A 21947-nucleotide genomic window follows, 5' to 3' on the forward strand; every position below is an offset into this window, starting at 1 on the left:
GGAGACCTCCGGTCTAATACCTCCTCAGCCATGAAGCTCCATGGTTGACCTTGGAACAGTCACTATTTCTCAGTCTAACTTACCTCCAAGGGTGGTTGTGAGGATAAAATGGGAGGAAACAGTCTTGTACACTACCCTTGAAGGGAGGGCAGGATTAAAATATCTAATAAATAACATTTATATTCCCCTTTTCTGCCAGGACAATTCCTTGAGTGGGAAGCACTTGGGAATCTGATTGCCTGGTCTATGATCTGATTCTCTTCCTTGCCTGTGCTGGGAGAGTGAAGAAGTTGTGTGATCTGTCAATATGATTAGCTCCTTCCCCTGAGAGGACTTTTCCAAGTATTCTGTCCTTATCTTCTCACAGGTTCTGCACTTTGCAATTTGTGTCCGCATGCGTGTGGAATAATTTTAGTAGCAGTTTTGACAAGGTTGGTACATAACAGTGGCCCAAGTATATGGGAAGGAGGACCCTTGCAGAGTATGTGTGAGAGGGTATAATAGGGAGGAGGATTACGGTGGTGATGTTAATTGCAAAACTGTCTCGCAGGTTCTTATGGTCTCACCCCACCTCCTTTTAATTGTACCTTTTTAAGGCTGCCCTCTCATGAAAGAAACACATTAAATAATAAAATGTAAATGCTCTTATAAAATGTAATTTGTTAACTAATTTCTACTCCACCTTTTGATCCGGGAGGATAACCAAAGCTGTTCTTGTAAAATTCAATTAAACAGTCTAAACGGCTGAAACATGCAATTAAAAACCACCTACATATTTCTTCCCTCTTTCAGAGAAAGCACACCCCCTCCCACTGCCGTGAAACAGCTCACAGTCAGTCCTCCTTGCTATCTGGACTCTTCTCCTCCCCCTCAAATGTGAGCTGAATGGCAAATGTGCAGAAAAATGGGGCTTGGGGTGTAATTTCACTGGATCATGGAAGATGTGAACACATTTTTTTTTATTAATTAAGCAGGTCATAGTATACACTGTCTGGTCAGTAGATGTAACTTCCAAGTCATGTTGGATGATGTGAGGATTGCACATATCGGCCAATGAACATGCAAGGTTTTCAAGTGGAAGATGTGGAACATGAAAGATCCTGTTGATGGTTGGATGTTCTGGGTATTCCTTGACATCATTGGAAGGCTGTGCCTGGTTGGTTGGCAGCCTTCAGTCTCGAAAGACTATGGTATAAGCCTACAGCACCCGGTATTCCAAGGTGGTCTCCCATCCAAGTACTAACCAGGCCTGACCCTGCTTAGCTTCTGAGATCAGACAAGATCAGGCACATGCAGGGTAACAGTTGCTTGGCCAGGAAATATGAAGAAATCCCTTACTGTTCACTTGGACACGTTCATCAAGGTGTCCAGTGTGAATTTGCACATTGACTGATTTCTTTGCACATTTCCTTTCAACTTACATTGACCACAACACGTGCATGCATACACTTAGCTTGGACATTCATTCCTCTATATATTGACAGTGATTCAGTGGTGGGGCACCAGTTTTGCATGCAGGAGGTCCCCGGTTCGATCCCCACCATCTTCAGGTAGGACTGGAGAACACCTTGGAGCATTGCTCACAGTCAGAGAAGGTGATTCTGAACTAGATGGGCCAATGTTCTGACTCTCCAGAAGGCAACTCCGTATGTTCACATTGTAACTCTGACCGGCTTTCTGCTGACACTCAATATAACATTGTTCTTGATCCTCTTCCCATGTTTCTTCCTTCAGGGGCACTGCTGCCAGCTTCATTTTCTGGTGCATTGGTGTCTACAGAGAGGCTCCTTAGTTTACTTTAACTCCTTCATCTATTAATGACTGTCTGTAAGATGTTCTACAGATTTAAGAGGGGTGAGGCAGAGGCAGGACTGGTAAAACTCCAACAAAGCGTATCTCCATGCCAAACTCCTCCTTTCCTTCAGTGACTGGGCCCAGGGCAGATGGTTACTGTTTGCTCTTGACTCCTGATCCTGGCATGGCAGCAGGGGCAGAAGTCAATGGTCACGTTCTCTCATCAGCCTCTTTGGCGTTCATGCTGCTGTTTGCTGCATCAGGATCGCTGGCAGAAACTGACCCTCCTCTGGAATTTAGTGTTACTAAAAGGAAAGCATTATGGGATGATGATTGAGATGTCAGCCCCTCTTAATTTTGCCCACATTCCAAACCAGCCAGGATAACTCCTTCTTAACCATCACAAGGCCCAATGGCTGGAAGAAGGGGGGATATCCAACTGGCTCTTCCCACCTGCCAGAGGTTTCAGCAGCTGTGCAACTACCCTCCCTGCAAGCCAGCCAGTAGAACTCCATCTTAACTGACCAGTGCTTCCTGGCCCTCCAAATTGCATGGGGGGGGGGGGAGGGAATGTAGTCCATTCATCCATAGCAACTCATCAGGAGTAACTGTGATACTCTTGTGGTCTTTGCAATTCCTGACAACCTATCTGACAATACTGAATGAAGTTGTCCAGTGTGGAATTTAAAATCTTTGGAGGCAACTCAAATGGCAGGGAATGAGACTGACAGCAGAAGGCACTGAAACAAGTGATACACTCAGGCAGGAATCTTAGAGCAATCACTGGGGAGTAAATGCCATTGGTGCAAGTAAAACTGAGGCTACCCACTTTCCTGGGGGTAAGTCTCACTGAACACAATGCAACTTCCTTCTGATTAGACACGCATAGGATTGTGCTGTTACTTCTGAGTAGACATGCCTAGGCTCATTCCATAAAATTCTCCATTGAGCAGTGCAAAGTATTTCAAAATATTCCTTTTCAGGTAGAGTTGTGAGGCACAAGCCATGCTGAATCTCTGAGAAAAGCAAGGTTATATAATTTACACTGGTGTGGCCTAATATAGTTGGATGTCTGGTTACTACTCTGTGATGTTGTCATTTCTTGCCACTCAAGAAAGCGAAAGAAAACAACTGGAGTTGGACCAAGTGGTGCACATTAAATCTACTCCTTGGTTAAAGGTCAAATATTGTTTTATATGAGAGTTCCTAGTTTTAAATCCATTGAGTTGGACCTTGTTGTTGTGTTTTGTGCTTTTATTTGTTTGGGGTTTGTTTGTTTGTTTTGGCTTTGGTTTGGGGTTTGGTTTGTTTAAATCTCTTATTTCATTAAACTATGATTTTTGCTTTAACTAGCTATTCTCCAGTCTAGGTCAACTGATTTATATCAAATTAATTTCTAGTTAATCTTAACATTTATTTTACAATGGGGAGAAAATAATTTTGAATCTTATAGAAACTGATTAAAAATAGCTATACTGTGAGATTGTTAGAGCCATTTATGATTAATCCTGCATATAACGTTTGCTTCAGTGTAGGTGCTTCACAATAATGACTTTAATTTTTTTCAGGGTTTGTTTTTCTTAGTTACTTTTGGGAGATAAGGCTGCTGTGTTTTCACTTTTTCATTTATGGTTTATATGATGGTCTCATTCTTATCATCATCACCACATCATCATCTGGAGAGAAATGGGCTGGAAGTACCCCCTAAGACACATTAATAAGCTTTTCTTTCAAGAATCAAGCACTGAGATAGCTAGGACACCCAACATATCCCTCCCTTCCTTGCTCCTTCCCTCCTCTTTTCTCCCACTCTTTTCCTGCCCCACCCCTTTGACCATTCCTTGGTCATTCTTTCCCCCAGCCATTCATTGTGGCCTAGTTTGCAACTAGTTTTGTTACTGTTTGTAAGTTTTTAAAAAAGAAACTTGTTAAATAATTGTTTACCATATCCTGGACTGTAAGGACCAGGCTGCATGTTATGCAGAAAATCTATGACTAATAATCTGGGGTTAATCATCCATTCAATTATTGATCAAGATCCATTATGATAGTGGACTTTGATTTTCCTGAAATGCAAGTGGTTGTCAGTTGCTTTGGAGTAGCAGTGGGAAGGATGTTTAAGGATGTTTATATCACCCTCCCCCCCCTCACCCAACATTTTCAGAATCAAAATCACACACACACCCCGTCTGCTGTTTGAAAGGGGAAAAAATACAGGCACGGCTTAAGGGTAACATTCAGTGTTATAGGATCCTGGCTCCCTCTGCTGGAATCCAGGCAGTATTGCTGATAATTGAGAAACCCCAGAACATGTTTGTCCGGTATAGATAATGTTGCTATAGTTATTATGAAGTACAAGAAACAAACACAACAAATGCTCTTAAAATCACTGCTTTTTAAACAGCCTAACCATCAAGGTATCCAGCAAAGGGCTTCTGAACACACTCACCCCACACCAAAAACCATGCCAAATGAAATCTGAGGCATCCCTCTAGAACAGGGGTGCTCACACTTTTTTGGCTCGAGAGCTACTTTGAAACCCAGCAAGGCCTGGAGATCTACCAGAGTTTTTTTTACAATGTTCACGCCATCATAATATATAACATTTATGTGTACAATGTATGTTGGTGTACCTTGAGCCCCACTGAGTATAACAGGACTTACTCCTGTCTAGACATGCCTAGGATTAGGCTGTGAGGCTGCAATCCTAGCCACACTTACCTGGGAGTAAGCCCCATTGAGTACAATGGGGCTTACTCCCAACGTTTCCTCCCAGAGGCACCTGAAGGGGGGGGTCGGCACTCTGCGATCTACTCATTTTGCCTCGCGATCTACCGGTAGATCGCGATCCACCTATTGAGCACCCCTGCTCTAGAAGGCCATATGATAATGATACTATTACTGGAATTAGTCATAAAAGATGCCCATTAAAGTTGATGCAAGCCAGGATGTGTTGTGAAGCCAGGCAAGAACAGTTCCAGAACCAATGCATTACTGACTGTGGATAGCATAGCTCTCTCTAGCTTACTCACATAAACCACATTCTGTCTTTCAGATCTGGATCCCTCAGCAGGAACAGTGCCTCCTCCTGGCCCACCTTACCCTCCAAAAAGCAGATGTGCCCCTGACTGCACCCAGCCTCTGATGAACCATGTTCAATCCAATGAACCCACCAGTCAACAGCTACGTGGACCATTGCTACCTTCGGCCTCTCCATGGGCAAGGCCAGCCCAGCACCATGGTGGAAGGTCAGTCTCACTGCAGCCACCAGGCCATGGAAAAGGAGCTGCATCATTCACTCACTCACTCACTAAACACTCCATCCAAACCATCTTAATTTGCCTGCTGGTCAAGTTTCTGTGCAAGAAATTCCCATAACCCTCTTCACATTGATTTGTCTGTTGTGGGGCCCCTGCATATCTGCCATGAAATCCCTTTATATTTCAGACCCTTTTGGGGTGGAGGTCCACAAAGTTCACCGCTTTGTGAACTTTGAGTTGAAAAGTGGTATATAAATACTGTTGTTAGTAGTAGTAGTAGTAGTAGTAGTAGTAGTAGTAGTAGTAGTATTCTTTCAGTTTTGATGGAGCATCAACCTGAGAGATCTCACAATTTCTCTAGGCAAGTAGAAGAGAGTGCCCTTTTTTCCCCTAGAACACAATCAGCACAACTTGCAGGGGAAGATCAATGGTAGTGTGCCTTTCAGGGACACTTCTCTGCTATTATTGACCTTCTCATTGAGGAGCGCCTGGTAGGCTTCCTAGGATCCCTGGGGTTACTCAGAACATACTTGGAAAGCAACTGCTGCATACAATTTCCCCAGTAATTCTTCCCAATAATATATAGTATCACCAATCCATATTTACACTTGCCATCCATTCATCCATCCATCCTCCTAGGCTCAGCAAGACTTCAGTCCATCCTGTAAGGGCTATGCAGTGTCACTGCTTAGTGTCCCATGGTCCATCTCTTCCTTCTCTCCTCTTATCAGGATGCTCTCGAGCTTCCTCTGTCTGATCCCAAATCAAAGCGGCCATGCCCAGGCACCGTCTCAGAGGTGCACTGGAGAGGGGGTTATCCTTACTAGTCTCCCTAGAGGTGTGGTTGCCTGGCACCTGGCCCAAAGTATCCTGACTACCTTCTCAACCTGCTCTGGGAGAATCTGCCTTGCCTCCATCATAGGCCTGGCTCTTACACTCCTCTAGAACTAATTGTACCCAGCTGGTTTTCATCACAGTGCCAGTCACGACTCAGTCGTTGGCAAAGAGGCAGTCTATCAGTTCAGGATTCCACCTCCTTAGCAGCTGTTCCACCCACAGAATGCTTGCTTTGAATGCCCGTACTCGGTGCTGGGATCTTGGGATAGATTAGGAATTCTTTTGTTCTACAGTCTGCCTCACCACCCCACAATTTCCCTACTTGAGCTGGCAAAGGTGGACTTGGACTTGGTGTTGCATACAGTTCGTGTTGCATGTGAGGACCTGTCGATCAGGGTAATGTGCTTCTGATTTTAATGACTTGCTTGGTTCTCTTCCAGGGATCAATGACTTGCCATATTACCATCAGGCCAACGCCATAGGCAATCACCACACCTACGGGATGGCACAAGGGGTGGAACAAACTCCTCATAGTGATGGTGAGTTTAGAGGGGTTGGAGCTGGATGAAATGAAGGAGGGGGTATAGGGGGGAATTGAATATTATGGGATACAGAACAGATTGGTGGGAGAGATAAGCTTAGGCTGAAACTCCAGCTGGCAGCTGGAGCCTGGTATTTTTGCTACAGCAACTCCCACTACTGAAGAGGCAAGTGCACCGTTGTGCCATTTAACAAGTGTTGATAGGTTGACCCTTTGAGGCAAGTAGCATTTTCAATAGTAATACTTTGGGTGAAGGTCCAGCAAATAAATACATCACCTCTATATGTCTTGGAGTATTACAGTAGGCATTATCTAGCTAGTTTGCAGTGAAATTTCACAACATTTTGTGATACAGCTGCATCATCTCATGGAGGCAAAGAAAGCAGTTTAGAGAGATCATATGTAAGCAGGAGAGAACTTGGGGCCCAATCCAATCCAACTTTCCAGCTTCATTGCAGCCACAATGCAGCCCCGTGGTAAGGGAGCACATGTTCCCATACCTTGAGGAAGCCCAAGTGACTGCCCCTCCACTGCAGGATGCAGCTCACACCCCACTGGCACAACTGCACCAGCAATGGAAAATTGGATAGGATTGGGTCCTTAGTCTCCAGGCAAAAGAGCCAGGAGTTGAATCCATGGCCAAGACATGGCTCAGGCTGGGCGGACAGGTGGGAGTCTAGGTGGATAGACAGAGTGCAGCAGTCAGTGGAAATGAAAGAGATACTAACACCACAGAGGAGGAACATGGAAGTATAGTGCTGCTTGGTCACCAGCAGACTACATAAGAACATAAGAACAGCCCCACTGGATCAGGCCATAGGCCCATCTAGTCCAGCTTCCTGTATCTCACAGCGGCCCACCAAATGCCCCAGGGAGCACACCAGATAACAAGAGACCTCATCCTGGTGCTCTCCCCTACATCTGGCATTCTGACTTAACCCATTCCTAAAATCAGGAGGTTGCGCATACACATCATGGCTTGTACCCCATAATGGATTTTTCCTCCAGAAACTCGTCCAATCCCCTTTTAAAGGCGTCTAGGCTAGACGCCAGCACCACATCCTGTGGCAAGGAGTTCCACAGACCGACCACGCGCTGAGTAAAGAAATATTTTCTTTTGTCTGTCCTAACCCGCCCAACACTCAATTTTAGTGGATATCCCCTGGTTCTGGTACTATGTGAGAGTGTAAAGAGCATCTCCCTATCCACTCTGTCCATCCCCTGCATAATTTTGTATGTCTCAATCATGTCCCCCCTCAAGCGTCTCTTTTCTAGGCTGAAGAGGCCCAAACGCCGTAGCTTTTCCTCATAAGGAAGGTGCCCCAGCCCCGTAATCATCTTAGTCGCTCTCTTTTGCACCTTTTCCATTTCCACTATGTCTTTTTTGAGATGCGGCGACCAGAACTGGACACAATACTCCAGGTGTGGCCTTACCATAGATTTGTACAACGGCATTATAATACTAACCGTTTTGTTCTCAATACCCTTCCTAATGATCCCAAGCATAGAATTGGCCTTCTTCACTGCCACCGCACATTGGGTCGACACTTTCATCGACCTGTCCACCACCACCCCAAGATCTCTCTCCTGATCTGTCACAGACAGCTCAGAACCCATCAGCCTATATCTAAAGTTTTGATTTTTTGCCCCAATGTGCATGACTTTACACTTACTGACATTGAAGCGCATCTGCCATGTTGCTGCCCATTCTGCCAGTCTGGAGAGATCCTTCTGGAGCTCCTCACAATCACTTCTGGTCTTTACCACTCGGAAAAGTTTGGTGTCGTCTGCAAACTTAGCCACTTCACTGCTCAACCCTGTCTCCAGGTCATTTATGAAGAGGTTGAAAAGCACCGGTCCCAGGACAGATCCTTGGGGCACACCGCTTTTCACCTCTCTCCATTGTGAAAATTGCCCATTGACACCCACTCTCTGCTTCCTGGCCTCCAACCAGTTCTCAATCCACGAGAGGACCTGTCCTCTAATTCCCTGACTGTGGAGTTTTTTCAGTAGCCTTTGGTGAGGGACCGTGTCAAACGCCTTCTGAAAGTCCAGATATATAATGTCCACGGGTTCTCCCGCATCCACATGCCTGTTGACCTTTTCAAAGAATTCTATAAGGTTTGTGAGGCAAGACTTACCCTTACAGAAGCCATGCTGACTCTCCCTCAGCAAGGCCTGTTCGTCTATGTGTTTTGAGATCCTATCTTTGATGAGGCATTCCACCATCTTACCCGGTATGGATGTTAGGCTGACCGGCCTATAGTTTCCCGGGTCCCCCCTCTTTCCCTTTTTAAAAATAGGCGTGACATTTGCTGTCCTCCAATCTTCTGGTACCGTGGCCGTTTTGAGGGACAAGTTGCATACCTTAGTCAAGAGATCTGCAACTTCATTCTTCAATTCCTTAATAATTCTTGGGTGGATGCCATCAGGGCCCGGTGACTTATTGATCTTTAATTTATCAATGAGGTCTGAAACATCTTCTCTTTTAACCTCTGTCTGACTTAACTCCTCGGTTAGGAGGGGCCGTTCGGGCAGCGGTATCTGCCCGAGGTCTTCTGCCGTGAAGACAGATGCAAAGAACTCATTTAATTTCTCTGCCATCTCTAAGTCTCCTTTTATCTCCCCTTTCCCTCCCTCACCATCCAGAGGGCCAACCGCTTCTCTGGTGGGTTTCCTGCTTCTAACATTTTTGAAGAAGCTTTTATTATTCCCCTTAATGTTGCTGGCCATGCGTTCCTCATAGTCTCGCTTGGCCTCCCCTATCACCTTCTTACATTTCTTTTGTCACAGTTTATGTTCCTTTTTATTCTCCTCATTAGGGCAAGACTTCCATTTACGGAAGGAAGCTTCCTCGCCCTTCACAGCCTCTCTAACTTGGCTGGTTAGCCATGCGGGCACTCTCCTGGATTTAGTGGAACCAAGGCTGACCAAGGCTGGCTTTGCGTGCGTGTGTGTGTGTGTGTGTGTGTGTGTGTGAAGAGCTGCACATCATGTGAGAGATGAAGGGGCTGATGACCATTTCTACTGCTCCCTTAGTCTCTTAGGAGTGAGGAGTTCTCGGCCCTGAATCAGCTGTGTGTAAAGGACCAAATGGCATGTGACACTTACAGACCAATACTAGCAAACTCCCCGTGCAGCGATGCAGCAGCATCAAGGTGGCACCTGCTGTAACTTGTGGGGGAGTTTCAACCTCTGGCGCCCTCTTAGGGGGGAAAGGAGCATTTGTCCCTTGCTGTCCTGGGGGGTCAACTCAGACCTGCACTAGTGATATTGCTGGTGCATGTCCTCGTGGATCTGTGAAGGCAGATTGAGCCTGGAAAGGAGGTTTGGATTCGGTGGGTACTGCCCTGCCAAACCCACTCCCTTTCTGGTCCTGATCTGCCCTCCTTCCAGTCCCCATCACCGACTGAAAAAGGGAGATGAGAGAGTATTTATTTCCCTGCTGTTCTCCTGCTGAAAGTTATCACTATGAAACAGCAGTTTGATCCTGAAAATGCGACTTGCTTCAAAGTGTCAAGCTAGAAGTTACAGCACATGACTTGAACTACTTAGCATGCTTGTTTTTTATTCAGTGAATAACCCAGTTATCCCACCCGCCCCAGCAGTCACTATGTTGTTTGGGGGGGGGGGCGCACTTCTATTGGTGCTCCCATTAGTGTCAATTTCATCCCAGATCCCTCCTCTTAGACACAAACATCTCTTCCTATTTCACCCCAGGTACACGCTTTTCTACACCCCGAAGCACAGCCAAGCTGACCAAGAAACGGGCACTGTCCATCTCCCCACTCTCAGATGCCAGTATAGACCTGCAGACTGTCATCCGCACCTCTCCCAATTCTCTGGTGGCCTACATAAACTCACGTTGTGCCTCAGCCAGTGGCTCCTATGGGCATCTCTCCATTGGTACCGTCAGGTAGGGGTTCTTTTTCTTGGTTAGATTCGTGGAAGGCAGGGCCCTTCCGCCTCTCTAAGGACCACTTTACGCTGTGCTTTTCAACTAGCACCAAACTAAACAGATTATACTACAGTTGAGATGTTGAGAAAACTGAATTCCGTATTCAGTAACATGTTCTGCACTCCTGGGAACAGAGAAAGAGACGCTCATGCCACTGTGCAGTCATGCTTCATGCTTTGTTCTGTCATCCTCTTCAGCCCGTCCCTTGGGTTCCAGAGCCCCATGGGCCACCAGAAAGCGCAGGGGATGTCATTTGGCCACAATCCACCTATGGTCCCCTGTGGGCCTCATGAGCACATGCCCAGCCGAGCAGGGATGATGCACCATATGCCTCCACCCCGCGGGATGCTGAAGCACTGCCAGGTAAGCGCACATCAAATCCACCATACTGCCCTTCTCCGCATAGTGTTCTAAGGTGTAGGACTACCAAAAGCCCCCCATCAGCATTGTCCCTGTTGTGCAGGCCAATAGGATCCACATCAAAAATACATTTTCTTAAAAAACCAACTAGCCAAGGGTACTTTGGTGCTCTTGGTAGATCCTTAGAATGATCTGTCCAGCTGTTTTGGGGGGGAGGAAGAAGGGTGGCTGCAGAGGCAAGAGGGAGAAAGGCCTCATTTGGGTAGGGGCTATAGCTGGAGAGGGCGCCATCACCTGGAGCTCTCGCCATCTCTTTCCCGCAGCTGAAGTCAGAGCCCAGCCTGGGCAGCCCTCTGGATGCCCTGAGCACCAAGTGCCTGGAGGAGTGTTCGGAGGGTGACATTTCCAGCCCAGCTTCTACGGGGACACAGGTAACACTAGGCCATAGCAACATGTTCACACATACACAAATGCACACTCTCTTCACATCCATAGTCTGTTAGCAGTGTGCTGAGTGGTTCATTCAGAGAGAAAGAGGCAGAGGGGGGAGTTCTCACAAAGGGCATAAAACCATGATCCTCTCACACCATATTACGGATAGATGACATCTCATTTTGCTTCCTACTGGTAAACTGCTGAGATAAGAACTCACCTACATGTATAGCAAGACCATGTCTCCTCAACTGTGTCATTTCAGACTCCAGGTAGTTATGGAAGTGGTGAGGCTGCTTTGTGGGGTCAAAAAACCGCTTCTGGTGGAAGAGTACCATACAAAGGATACAACTAGATTTCTCCTTGGTATTCTGTTTTTCTATGCGCAGGCAGGTTAGGGAGGAAAGTATTCAAATGGAAGATTCCTCCATAAGTCATCTAAAATGGTGTGGCCCAGGAAGAGCTGTACTATATGTTTCTGCTGAGTGTGTTAGGGTGCAGTCCTAACCAACTTTCCAGCACTGACATAGCTGTGCCAGTATGGCGTGCACTGCATCCTGCAGTGGGGAGCTAGTCAAGGGGGCCTCCTCAAGCCAAGGGCATATTAACTCCATGTTACTCTTACCTTGGGGGCTGCACTGTGGCTAAGTCAGTTGGCTGGAAAGTTGGTTAGGATTGCACCTTAAATCAGAGATCTAAGAGCTAGGCCACATTTTACACTTATTACACAGGAAAGCAGCTCTCCTCTGCCTGTTAGAATCCTGAAGACTTTCTTCTGCTAGACTTGTAAAACTGAATGGGTTTGATAGCTGTCCATCACTTTATCCTGCACCCCTGGAGGATTGAGAGAGCCAAATCATACTCACAAGCAGGAACTGCGACTTGGCTTTTTCCTTTAGCTCTTCCCACTCATGGGGCTCTTCCGCTAGCTGTTGGAAAGGGAAGGAAGCTTAGCTGCAAGGGAGTGCCTTGTCCCTCCTTTTTCATTGCCTATAAGGGGAGAACGTTTAGGCAGAAACAGACTAAATTTCACATAATAATATAATGTGGAATCCAACTCTTAAGAAAAAATGATCTGTGATATCAGATCTGTTAACAGCTCCTTTTGCACCTCCACGTTAATCTAGTGTTAAATGCAATTCTACCATAAGTAAGAAAATGTGTGAACTTTAGGGGCCTCTTTCTGTGCATCCCCCCAAAAGTCCCCAGCATGGATGGAAAGGACCAGTTAATCTCATCTGTGTGGCATGTTCAGATGCCAAGGATATGGAAAGAGAAGCGTTCTCAATAGCTGCTCCAGTCTGATCAGATTCCCTTCCCTTTGGAGATTCACCAGAGCCCTATCAGGTCATTTCAGACAGTGTATAATACCCTTTTTGTCTGAGTAGGCAAATGACAGCTGGAGTTAAGTAAGTGGATGTGTAGGGAGACATTTTGACCTCCTGTGTCTTTTATTATTGTTGTTGTAAAATGCGGCTACTTTCCTTTGGCCTTTGTGTCAGCGTACCATATGGATACAAGCCAGTCATTTAAAAGTGCAGGAAGAAAAAGATCTCATAGCTCCACTGTGAGAGAAAGCTGCCCATGCCACAAACCCACTTTAAGCATGGCTTCACACAATCAGTCACTCGTGAGGTAACCAGGAGGCGCATGAAAAAACGTTGTATGTGGACTAAACAGCTGAAGCTGTCTTGTCCAAAGTCAGAGCAGGGGTCTGAGTAGTGCAACTGTCTGCAGCTCTTTCAAGTCTATCAGGCAGCGCTCTCTCCTTGCCCAGTTGCACTCCCTGAGGTGCCTGGAGATGCTGCAGATTGAACCTGGAACCTTCTGTATGCAAAACATGTGCTCTGCCACCGAGCCAGGGCTTCTCACTCTGCACCATAGTAGAAGTGCTTCCCTCACAGCAGCTACAAGGCACAAAAGCATGTGCAAAAAAAACTCCCTAATACCACTAACTCTCAATGGGCGGAGAGGCTACCTCCTCACTTCCTTTCAACTGTGCTGGGAGAAATTGGGTTGAATCATTGACAAATTGTCCTTAAAAACCTCTGGGCGTATTTCTCTTACCCTCCATCTCAGGACCCCTTATTAGGAATGCTAGATCCCCGGGATGAACTGGAGAAGGAAGATGGGAAGGTGGAGGCCGAGGCTGTGTATGAAACCAACTGCCACTGGGAAGGATGCTCCAAAGAGTTTGACACCCAGGAGCAGCTGGTGCACGTGAGTAACGGGATATCTACCTGTGTTGGGGACTAGAGGGCCCTGGAATGAATGGGGATGGTTGTCTTGTCCAACCTACTGCCCTGAGACAGGATATGCAAATGATGCCTGCTTATCCTTTTTGCATAAGGTAGGCTCAGAATCAAAGCTATAAATCATGATGAATTGCAATGGCAGTTGTCTGCCTTCGTTGAGACAATGAAGTAACAGCATTCGGCAGGGTGAAAACAAAGACCAAGTATCTTCTCTGTGATCTGCTATAGAAGTTTGAAGTGTGATGAAGAGGGACTCAGTCTGCCCAGCATCTGAATGCTCCCTCATGATCTTGTGGACTGAATCCAGGCTGCACTCGTTCTTCAGATCGGAGACAGGAGGAAGTGACATTTCTAGCAGGCCTCAAGCACGCTTCTAGCATGTTTCATTTCAAAAACAACAAAATGGCATCCAATCTTAAGGAGTCACTGAAATGTTCAGCTGCCTGGGCACTCACTCTTACCCTTTATGGTGGGTCAGAGTGGGCCAATTAAAGAAAACAGTACAGTGGGCCTGCGGTATCCATGGATTCAGGACCTGCGGATTTCATTAACCGTGAGTCCCCAAACCTGCAGTGTTGGACCCATATGGACCTTCCAAAAGCTCCAGAGTGTGTTCTGAGGGACGGGGAGACCTCATGCAGCCTCCACAGCCCTCAGAATGCCTTCTAAGGCAGTGTTTCTCAAACCGTGGGTCAGGACCCACTGGGTGGGTCATGAGCCCATTTCAGGTAGGTCCCCATTCATTTCAATATTTTATTTTTAATATATTAGACTTGATGCTACCATGGTATGTGACTGCATTTGGGGAAATGTTACAGACCTGTACTTTTAACAAGCTACTATATACATTCTTTTAACAATGGGAATTACTCCTGGGTAAGTGTGGGTAGGACTGCAGCCTAGGATTGTGAAAAATTTTCCTGCTTGATGATGTCACTTCCAGTCATGACATCACTTCTGGTGGGTCCTGGCAGATTCTCATTCTAAAAAGTGGGTCCCAGTGCTAAATGTGTGAGAACCACTGTTCTAGGTGCTTCAGGATCCTTAAAAGGTCACTTCTGTGTTGTTGTTTTTAAACCAGAAGTGACGTTTTAAGGCCTTAAAAGGTCTTTGCAGGAAAGATCCTTTCACTGAGATACTGGAATGTGCAATTATATTTAATTCTTTATATTTATACCTCATCCTTCCTTGACTAAATAAAATAGACTAAATAGAAACACACTTGACTAAATAGAAACACTCCCTTTTCTCTTCATACAATAGCTGTAAATTGGGCTAGGCCCCATGACAGCTGATTTACCACAAAGAGAACTTTGTGACTGAGCGGGGATTTAAATGCAGGCCATCCTGCACTGACCAGTGCTCTAACTGTTATACAACACAGCCTCTTCCAATGTTTAAATGTATTTGCTTGATTACTAATGTAAAAGCCAAACCACTTCTTAGATAGATAGATAGATAGATAGATAGATAGATAGATAGATAGATAGATAGATAGATAGATAGATAGATAGATAGATAGATAGATAGAATGAATGAATGAATGAATGAATGAATGAATGAATGAATGAATGCTGTGATCTCATCTCAGCAAGCTTCTAGTCTTGCCCTCAGTGGAGCAATTCTTTTTCCTCTCATCTATGAACACTTCTTTTATGAATCCCAAAATGGCCACTTCCACTGACTTTCTGCCTCTGCACTGGTTTTCTCCCCTGACCTTGCAGCACATCAATAATGAACACATCCATGGGGAGAAGAAGGAGTTTGTGTGCCACTGGCGTGACTGCTCCCGGGAGCAACGACCCTTCAAAGCTCAGTACATGCTAGTTGTCCACATGAGGCGCCACACAGGAGAGAAGCCCCACAAGTGCACAGTGAGTGGAACGGACCTAGTCAGAGTATGTGGGAAAATTAGGAAAGATGGCTGGGTTGGAATGAGAGGTGCAAGTGTGCCATGTCCTGTTGTGGGCCTTCCATTCTAGGGATCCACTCAGGGCCTAGTCACACAACCTCCTTGGCACATACTAGTCATAAGAGAAGCTTCCCCAGGCTGTGTCCTACTAGCTGAGTGTCGCCACTGCTCTGTGTGCAATGTGCCAGTCATGGGCTAAATGCCAACTTGCATAGAACTTTCAGATGTCTCATAGACACTACACGTGCCTGTGGTTTATGCAAGAACTTCAGCACAGCAGGATGCAGCTTCTGGAATCTCTGAGCTTTCTTTTCATTTTAAAGAAATGAAAAAAGCAAGTGTCTAGGCCTTGAGGCTGCAAAGAAAATTTTGGAAATGTATGGGTAGTGCCTCATGGAACCTCAGAAGCTAAAGGGAGAGTTGGATTGTCAATGACCAGGGAAGTGGAGCTATTCAGTCGTCCAGTTTCCCTTTCTGATTCTGCTTCTTCTCATGACTACAGAAGCAGAATCAAGTTTGCAGATGCACACATTTGCTCTGTCTGAATTAATTGTGTAGAATACAGAAGTCACCTTTCCTTGGTGCAGAATTTGGTTTACCTTGGCCAAGATTTGGGGCAGATTGCACAGAGTGTACCCCATCTTGACTAAAAGCCACTCCCTGCTAAAATGCTACTTTCTACGTAATTTTTAGAGGAGCTCTATCCCCTTAAAATTTTGCGACCCTGTTATATAGGGCTACCCAGATGAAGAGAACAGAGTTCCTGTGCCTTTTATAGTTGTGCAGAGGTACAGAACAGTTGGTGTATTAAAATATTTTTATCTTACCTTTTTCTGTACTGAGATCATTCAAACTGTCAGATAATTCAGCTGACATAATCATAGAACCAGCATAACATACGTAATATAAAACACATAAAAGCAAAATACTTTTAATATCAAGCCTAAATAAACCAAAACCAGCAGAACATACCAGCAGTTAAAACCATTAGCCAACAATGAGCTTGTTTGTGCACAGATCTACACGTTTGGGTTGGCGAGAGGATAAAAGGCCCAAGGGGAAGAGTTCTACTGAGTAATCTGTCATTTTCCTGCTGTGTTACAGTTTGAAGGCTGCAATAAGGCCTACTCACGACTGGAGAACCTCAAGACCCACCTGCGCTCCCACACGGGTGAGAAGCCCTATGTCTGTGAGCATGAGGGTTGCAATAAGGCCTTCTCCAACGCTTCAGACCGGGCCAAGCACCAGAACCGGACACATTCCAATGAGGTATGGCCAACTTACTGAGGTAAGCCCTGGCCCAGGGAAATGGTATAGCCCAGTGCCTTGCTCACTTTAAAAAGAAGACAGCCTCCCCCCCCCCCCCAATATGGTCTGACCTAGTGTTTCAACCACACTCCAACTAGTGGCAGCTAAACGGAGGCAGGGCAGGCACCATGAGACTAATGCTTTCCTTGCATTCTGGCAGAAACCCTATGTCTGCAAGATCCCTGGCTGCACCAAGCGCTACACGGATCCCAGTTCCCTGCGCAAGCATGTCAAGACAGTGCATGGACCAGATGCCCACATCACCAAGAAGCACCGCGGTGACACAGTGCCCAGTAACCGGACTCTCGCCCTCCATGGTGACCTGAAGAAAGAGAGAGACAGTGAGGGCAGGAAGGAAGAGGGCAAGCTCATGGTGCCTGATTCTAACTTGGTAAGAAGTACAGAGATGGAAATGGGGAGAAGGGAAGATGAATTCCACTATAGGGGCATCATGAATGTGTAGGGGCAAGGAAGAGGGAGGATTATGTTGGATTGTTGTGGGGGATACAATATTTTGAGAGAACTGAGGCCCATTTCCCATGTTATATTGTTTTGACCCATGATGATACTAGAATTACAAGAGGGTCGGTCAGAGCCAGACCCCCTTATTTTTTGTATTGTCTTCTTTAGCCCTTTCTAGAAAGCTATAGGGGGGGGTCGTGATTTGACTAAAAACTGGGGGGAGTTAGGGGACAGGGCTTGTGTATCTTATTAAGAGTCCCCTTTCCCCTCTTAATGTGAGCACTGGACCCCTGCCATATGACAGAAGCAATGCAAAGATATGTGGAAAGGTTATTTGTACATCAGCCAAAAGTAGGTATGGACACATGTATATGGGCTTGCAGGTCAATCATATATGTGAACAATAGATCCAGGGAAAAGAGGTTGGAATCAAAGCAGTTCCTGTTTCACAACAACACTATACAGGGTGGGGGAGACCTGGGTTAGAAAGCAGCATGTGTGAAAAGGATCGGTGTGTCTTACTGGGCCACAAGTTGAAAGCGAGCCAGCTGTGTGATGTGGCTGCCAAAACAAAAAACAAACAAAAAAAAAACACTAATGCAGGGCTGCAGTGCATTAACACTCACAGATACATTTTCAGACATCTTTGGGTTCCTCCTTTAGGCCTATCTTAAGAAGCAAGTTGAGGAAATTAACATGAGAAGCAACCCTGAGTCAGTGTAGAAACCACAGTTCATAATATGGTGTGGATGTGCTTCTACCCCCCCCTCCCCTTCTCCAGAAACCACAACCCAGCCCTGGAGGCCAGTCCTCTTGCAGCAGCGAGCGCTCCCCCTTGGGTAGCGCCAATAACAACGACAGCGGCGTGGAGATGAATGCGAATGCAGGTGGCAGCTTGGAGGACTTGTCAGTGCTGGAAGAACCAGCAGAGTCCATGGGCACATCCGGACTATCAGCCCTGCGCAAGTTGGAGAACCTGCGCATTGACAAACTCAAGCAACTGCGCAAGCCCCTGCTGGGAAAGGGCCTCAAACTGCCTTCTATCTCTGGAGCAGGTATGTGAGCAAGGCGTTGCGAAGTCTCAAAATTCAGAAAAGGATCTGATTTCCAGGAGGCAGTGAGAATGCTCAGAGAACGCCCCACTGCTATAGTTCAGCATGATCATAAGCAAAGAAGCATCAGGGTTTCTTGAAGGCTAATTTTTTATGGTGTTATTAAGGAGGAACGGCAGCAATTGTTACCCTGCACATGCCCAATCTCGTCTGATCTCGGAAGCTAAACAGGGTCAGGCCTGGTTAGTACTTGGATGGGAGACCGCCTGGGAATACTGGGTGCTGTAGGCTTATACCATAGTCTTTCGAGACTGAAGGTTGCCAACCATAGGGAGGAACGAAAACTCTCTTGTTGGACTTGAGCTGGCACACATGTATCCTCCTTTGATGATGGCCATTGAGTGCTGCCGGCTCCCAGCATTGGCTCTGCCCCCTTTTTAAAGTAATGGGAAAAGTTACATCCAGTGATTGATCTGGGAATACCTGATGTGGTAGCATTGTGGAAGCTAAGTGGGTGTGAACCTGCCAGTCCTTTGGTTGGGAGACCACTTGGAACCCTAGATAAGAATAAGGTGTGTAGCAAATATTTAAGGGAACTCCAACATAATAATGATATACTGTAATAATGTAATGTTTAATATGTACAATCTATTATAGTGCAAGGTTTGAGAAACCTTGTTGTAGTGTATTATATTAACTCTAAACTAGAGAGGACAGGCACCCTGTTGTTTGCCCAACTCACCCAGAAAATAGTCCTGAGACTTAGAGGCAGACAAATGTCAAGTAGGCAGCTGGCAGGCTGAAAACCTCCTCCTAGCTCAGTGATGGCAAACCTATGACCCGCGTGTCAAAGGTGACACAGCATGATGTTTTGGGTGACATGCCAGCTTTCACCAACAACAACAAAGTTGGTTTTACATTTCATTTTTGTATTTATTTGGTGTTTCCACCACACGAATGGATTGTATTTTTTAAAAAAAATATATCAATATGTAAAGAATTTTCTCTTTTGTTTGGACATGTATGTGACACACCAGCAGAGTCAAGTTAGGGCCCAGTCCTATCCAGTTTTCCAGTGCCGGTGCAGCTGTGCCAATGAGGCATGTGCTGCATCCTGTGGTGGGGAGGCAGTCACAGAGGCCTCCTCAAGGTATGGGAACATTTGTTCCCTCAGGGCTGCAGTGCAGCTGCACCGGAGCTGGAAAGTTGGATAGGACTGGGCCCTTAGGCATTTTTCTAATGTCTGACAGGCCAAGCCCAAAATGTTCTCCATCATTGTCCTAGCTCATAAGGAGGTTCTAAATGACGGACATGTGTGCAAGTGCTTTGCAAGAGGAACCCTGTCCCTTTTAGTCAGGGCTTATCTTCAGCCTAATCAGCATGCTGCAGTAGGTTATTTCAAACCAGGTGCTTAGCTCAGGTCTAGCTTGGTTTTTGTTTTTTTTCCCCCTCTCCTTTGAGTCAGTTGTTCTGCTTCTTCACAGGCTCAGCAAGAGAGATGTCTGGCTTGTGTGGGCCACCCCCTGCTGTCTCTCACCGGCGCATCATGGAGCTGTCATCCAGCGACCTGCCCTCCCTCCCCCTGCCAGGTGAACGCCGCGGTAGTACCACCAGCACTGTCAGTTCAGCCTACACGGTCAGCCGGCGTTCCTCCATGGTGTCCCCATATCAGCCAGCAGGGGGGGCCCCTAATGGGCTCGGCCCACCTGACGCACATGATCCCATCTCTCCTGATGCTTCCAGGCGTTCCAGTGAGGCCAGCCACTGCGGAGGTCTTCCAGGGCTGAGTAATTTGACACCAGCACAACAATACCGACTCAAAGCCAAGTATGCTGCAGCAACAGGCGGGTCCCCCCCAACTCCTCTACCCAATATGGAGAGGCCTGGTCAGTCCAGCTTCATGGGGGATTACTCAGGCTCAGGTCTGCCTCCTTTCATGCGTAGGCACAGTGCCAATGAGTACCACAGTTACAGCACTGGCATCCTCCACCCCCACCTGGCTCTGAACCACAGTGCCCGCAGAGCCAGTGATCCCTCCCAGACAGTGGGGGAGGCCCACCCTGCTCCAAAAGTACAACGGTTCAAAAGTCTCAGCAATATGAGCCCAGCAGGCATGGCCAGAGCCAGTGGGCAGGTGATTGGCAGCTCTGATGCCAACCTGCAACGCCACCTCTTCTCACCCCGACCACCAAGCATCAGTGAGAATGTCTTCTTGGAGACAACCATCCCACCTGGAGAGCAGGAACTTCTGGAGATGCAGCCTTACCTTGGCTACCAAGAGCAGAACTATCCTTGTCAAGCAGTGAACATGGAGCTGCAGAGCCATGTGGCCCATAGGGACACCCCCAGGGCAATGGGTGACTTGCAGATGAGTCCAGCAAGCCACGGGCAGCTAGAGGGTGGCTTTGAGCAGCCAGAATACATCCAACCCCAGTGCCAGATGAACCCAGCTTTCCATACAGCCAGGCAGTGGGACAGTGACAGCTCAGGGATGAATCCTGCACCACCTGCTGGCGTGGGGCTGGCATGTCACTCTGCCCAGTACCCAGTCCCTGAGGCCAAGCACATGGGAGTGGAGCCAGGGACATTCCAATTTGGGGATCCGCATATCAAAGCTGAGCAGCAGTTTCAAGCGGCCGACCCAGCTCTGGCCTCCTGCCAGGGCATGAAGCAGCTGCCCTACAGCCAGGCCCAACCAGTCTGTGGAGGGGATGGGTACCAAGCTGAGAGCCAGCAGGGCCCTTGCTTTGGCATGGGGCAGCCGCCCAGCAAGAGATCTCAGACCCCCATGCTGCAGGTCAAGGAGATGATGGTGCGAAGTTACGTGCAGTCCCAGCAAGCCCTGATGTGGGGAGAGCAGCCGGGCAGTGATGTCCTGATGGATGTGGAGGGAATGCAGAATGGGCCATGCCAGCAGCACCAGCCTTACCCTGGCCCCAAGTATCCAAACTATCCCCACAGGCCCCCACCAGACATGGAGAACAAAGCACTTTCAAACCCCAGCGGCCAGTGTTACAACCCAGGGATGGTCCCGCATCCTCCTGGCGGAGCCAAGCCACTGAGTCGACAAAGCAGCTTGAGCTATCAAGCTAGCCCCTCTTATGAACCCCCCAACGATGGCAGTCCCCGCCGGATGATGCGTTTACCCCCTCTCCACGGCCCCGACGAGGCCTGTTTCTCCAGCCAGATACACATGCAGCTGGGCAAAGCTGCTGGGCACAAGTTGATGGGTGCCCACCAAAGGCATAATCAGCCACCCAGCTGTGTGGCGGAGGATCCTGGTGGGCCCTTTGCCCCTGGGATGGATGTCCTCAAATCAGACTCCTTCTCTTACCTGCCGGAGGAGCAGGTATCCAACAGCCTGGATACTCTGGACTTGGAGAATACCCATTTGGACTTCACGGCCATCCTGGATGATGCAGAAGCCCTCAGTCCCACTTCCCCACCTGGTGGTCCAGCCAACATGGCTGTGGGGGATATGAGCTCCATGCTGAACTCACTAGCAGGGGAAAGCCAGTTCCTTAACAGCCTCTCCTAGTAGGGTTTGCCCTACAGCTGAGATGATGGGGATTGCTTCCAACCAGAACCAGACTGGCAGAAGAAGAGATAAGGGTGCCTCTTACTGGGTTGGACTAAATAACTTAATTAAGGTTGGGAAAGGCTTCTGCAGAGACAGAGAGCCCAGATAGTCACTTCCAGGGCTGCTCTTGGTACCAAACAGCATCTGTCTTGCATCCTCAGACACCCCAAACAAGGTGGGGACCATGTTGAGGACT

The 21947-nt window shown here is 47.3% G+C and overlaps 1 protein-coding gene and 2 pseudogenes across 1 annotated transcript; 2 read left to right on the top strand and 1 right to left on the bottom strand.

Annotated features, from left to right (window-relative positions):
• Positions 1–1195: 1195 nt before the first annotated feature.
• LOC136642716 (5S ribosomal RNA) lies at positions 1196–1313 on the bottom strand (annotated as a pseudogene).
• A 3632-nt stretch (positions 1314–4945) lies between these two features.
• GLI1 (GLI family zinc finger 1) lies at positions 4946–21709 on the top strand. The gene is made up of 11 exons (XM_066615259.1): positions 4946–5042; positions 6332–6430; positions 10153–10348; positions 10588–10753; positions 11074–11181; positions 13262–13402; positions 15162–15311; positions 16454–16618; positions 16818–17048; positions 17901–18174; positions 19656–21709. Exons 1-11 carry the CDS (start codon positions 4946–4948, stop codon positions 21707–21709), a joined length of 3681 nt encoding a protein of 1226 aa, XP_066471356.1.
• LOC136642744 (5S ribosomal RNA) lies at positions 18343–18462 on the top strand (annotated as a pseudogene).
• Positions 21710–21947: the final 238 nt, after the last annotated feature.

The sequence above is a fragment of the Tiliqua scincoides genome, chromosome 2, assembly GCF_035046505.1.
Source record: "Tiliqua scincoides isolate rTilSci1 chromosome 2, rTilSci1.hap2, whole genome shotgun sequence".
Classification (NCBI taxonomy): Eukaryota; Metazoa; Chordata; class Lepidosauria; order Squamata; family Scincidae; genus Tiliqua; species Tiliqua scincoides.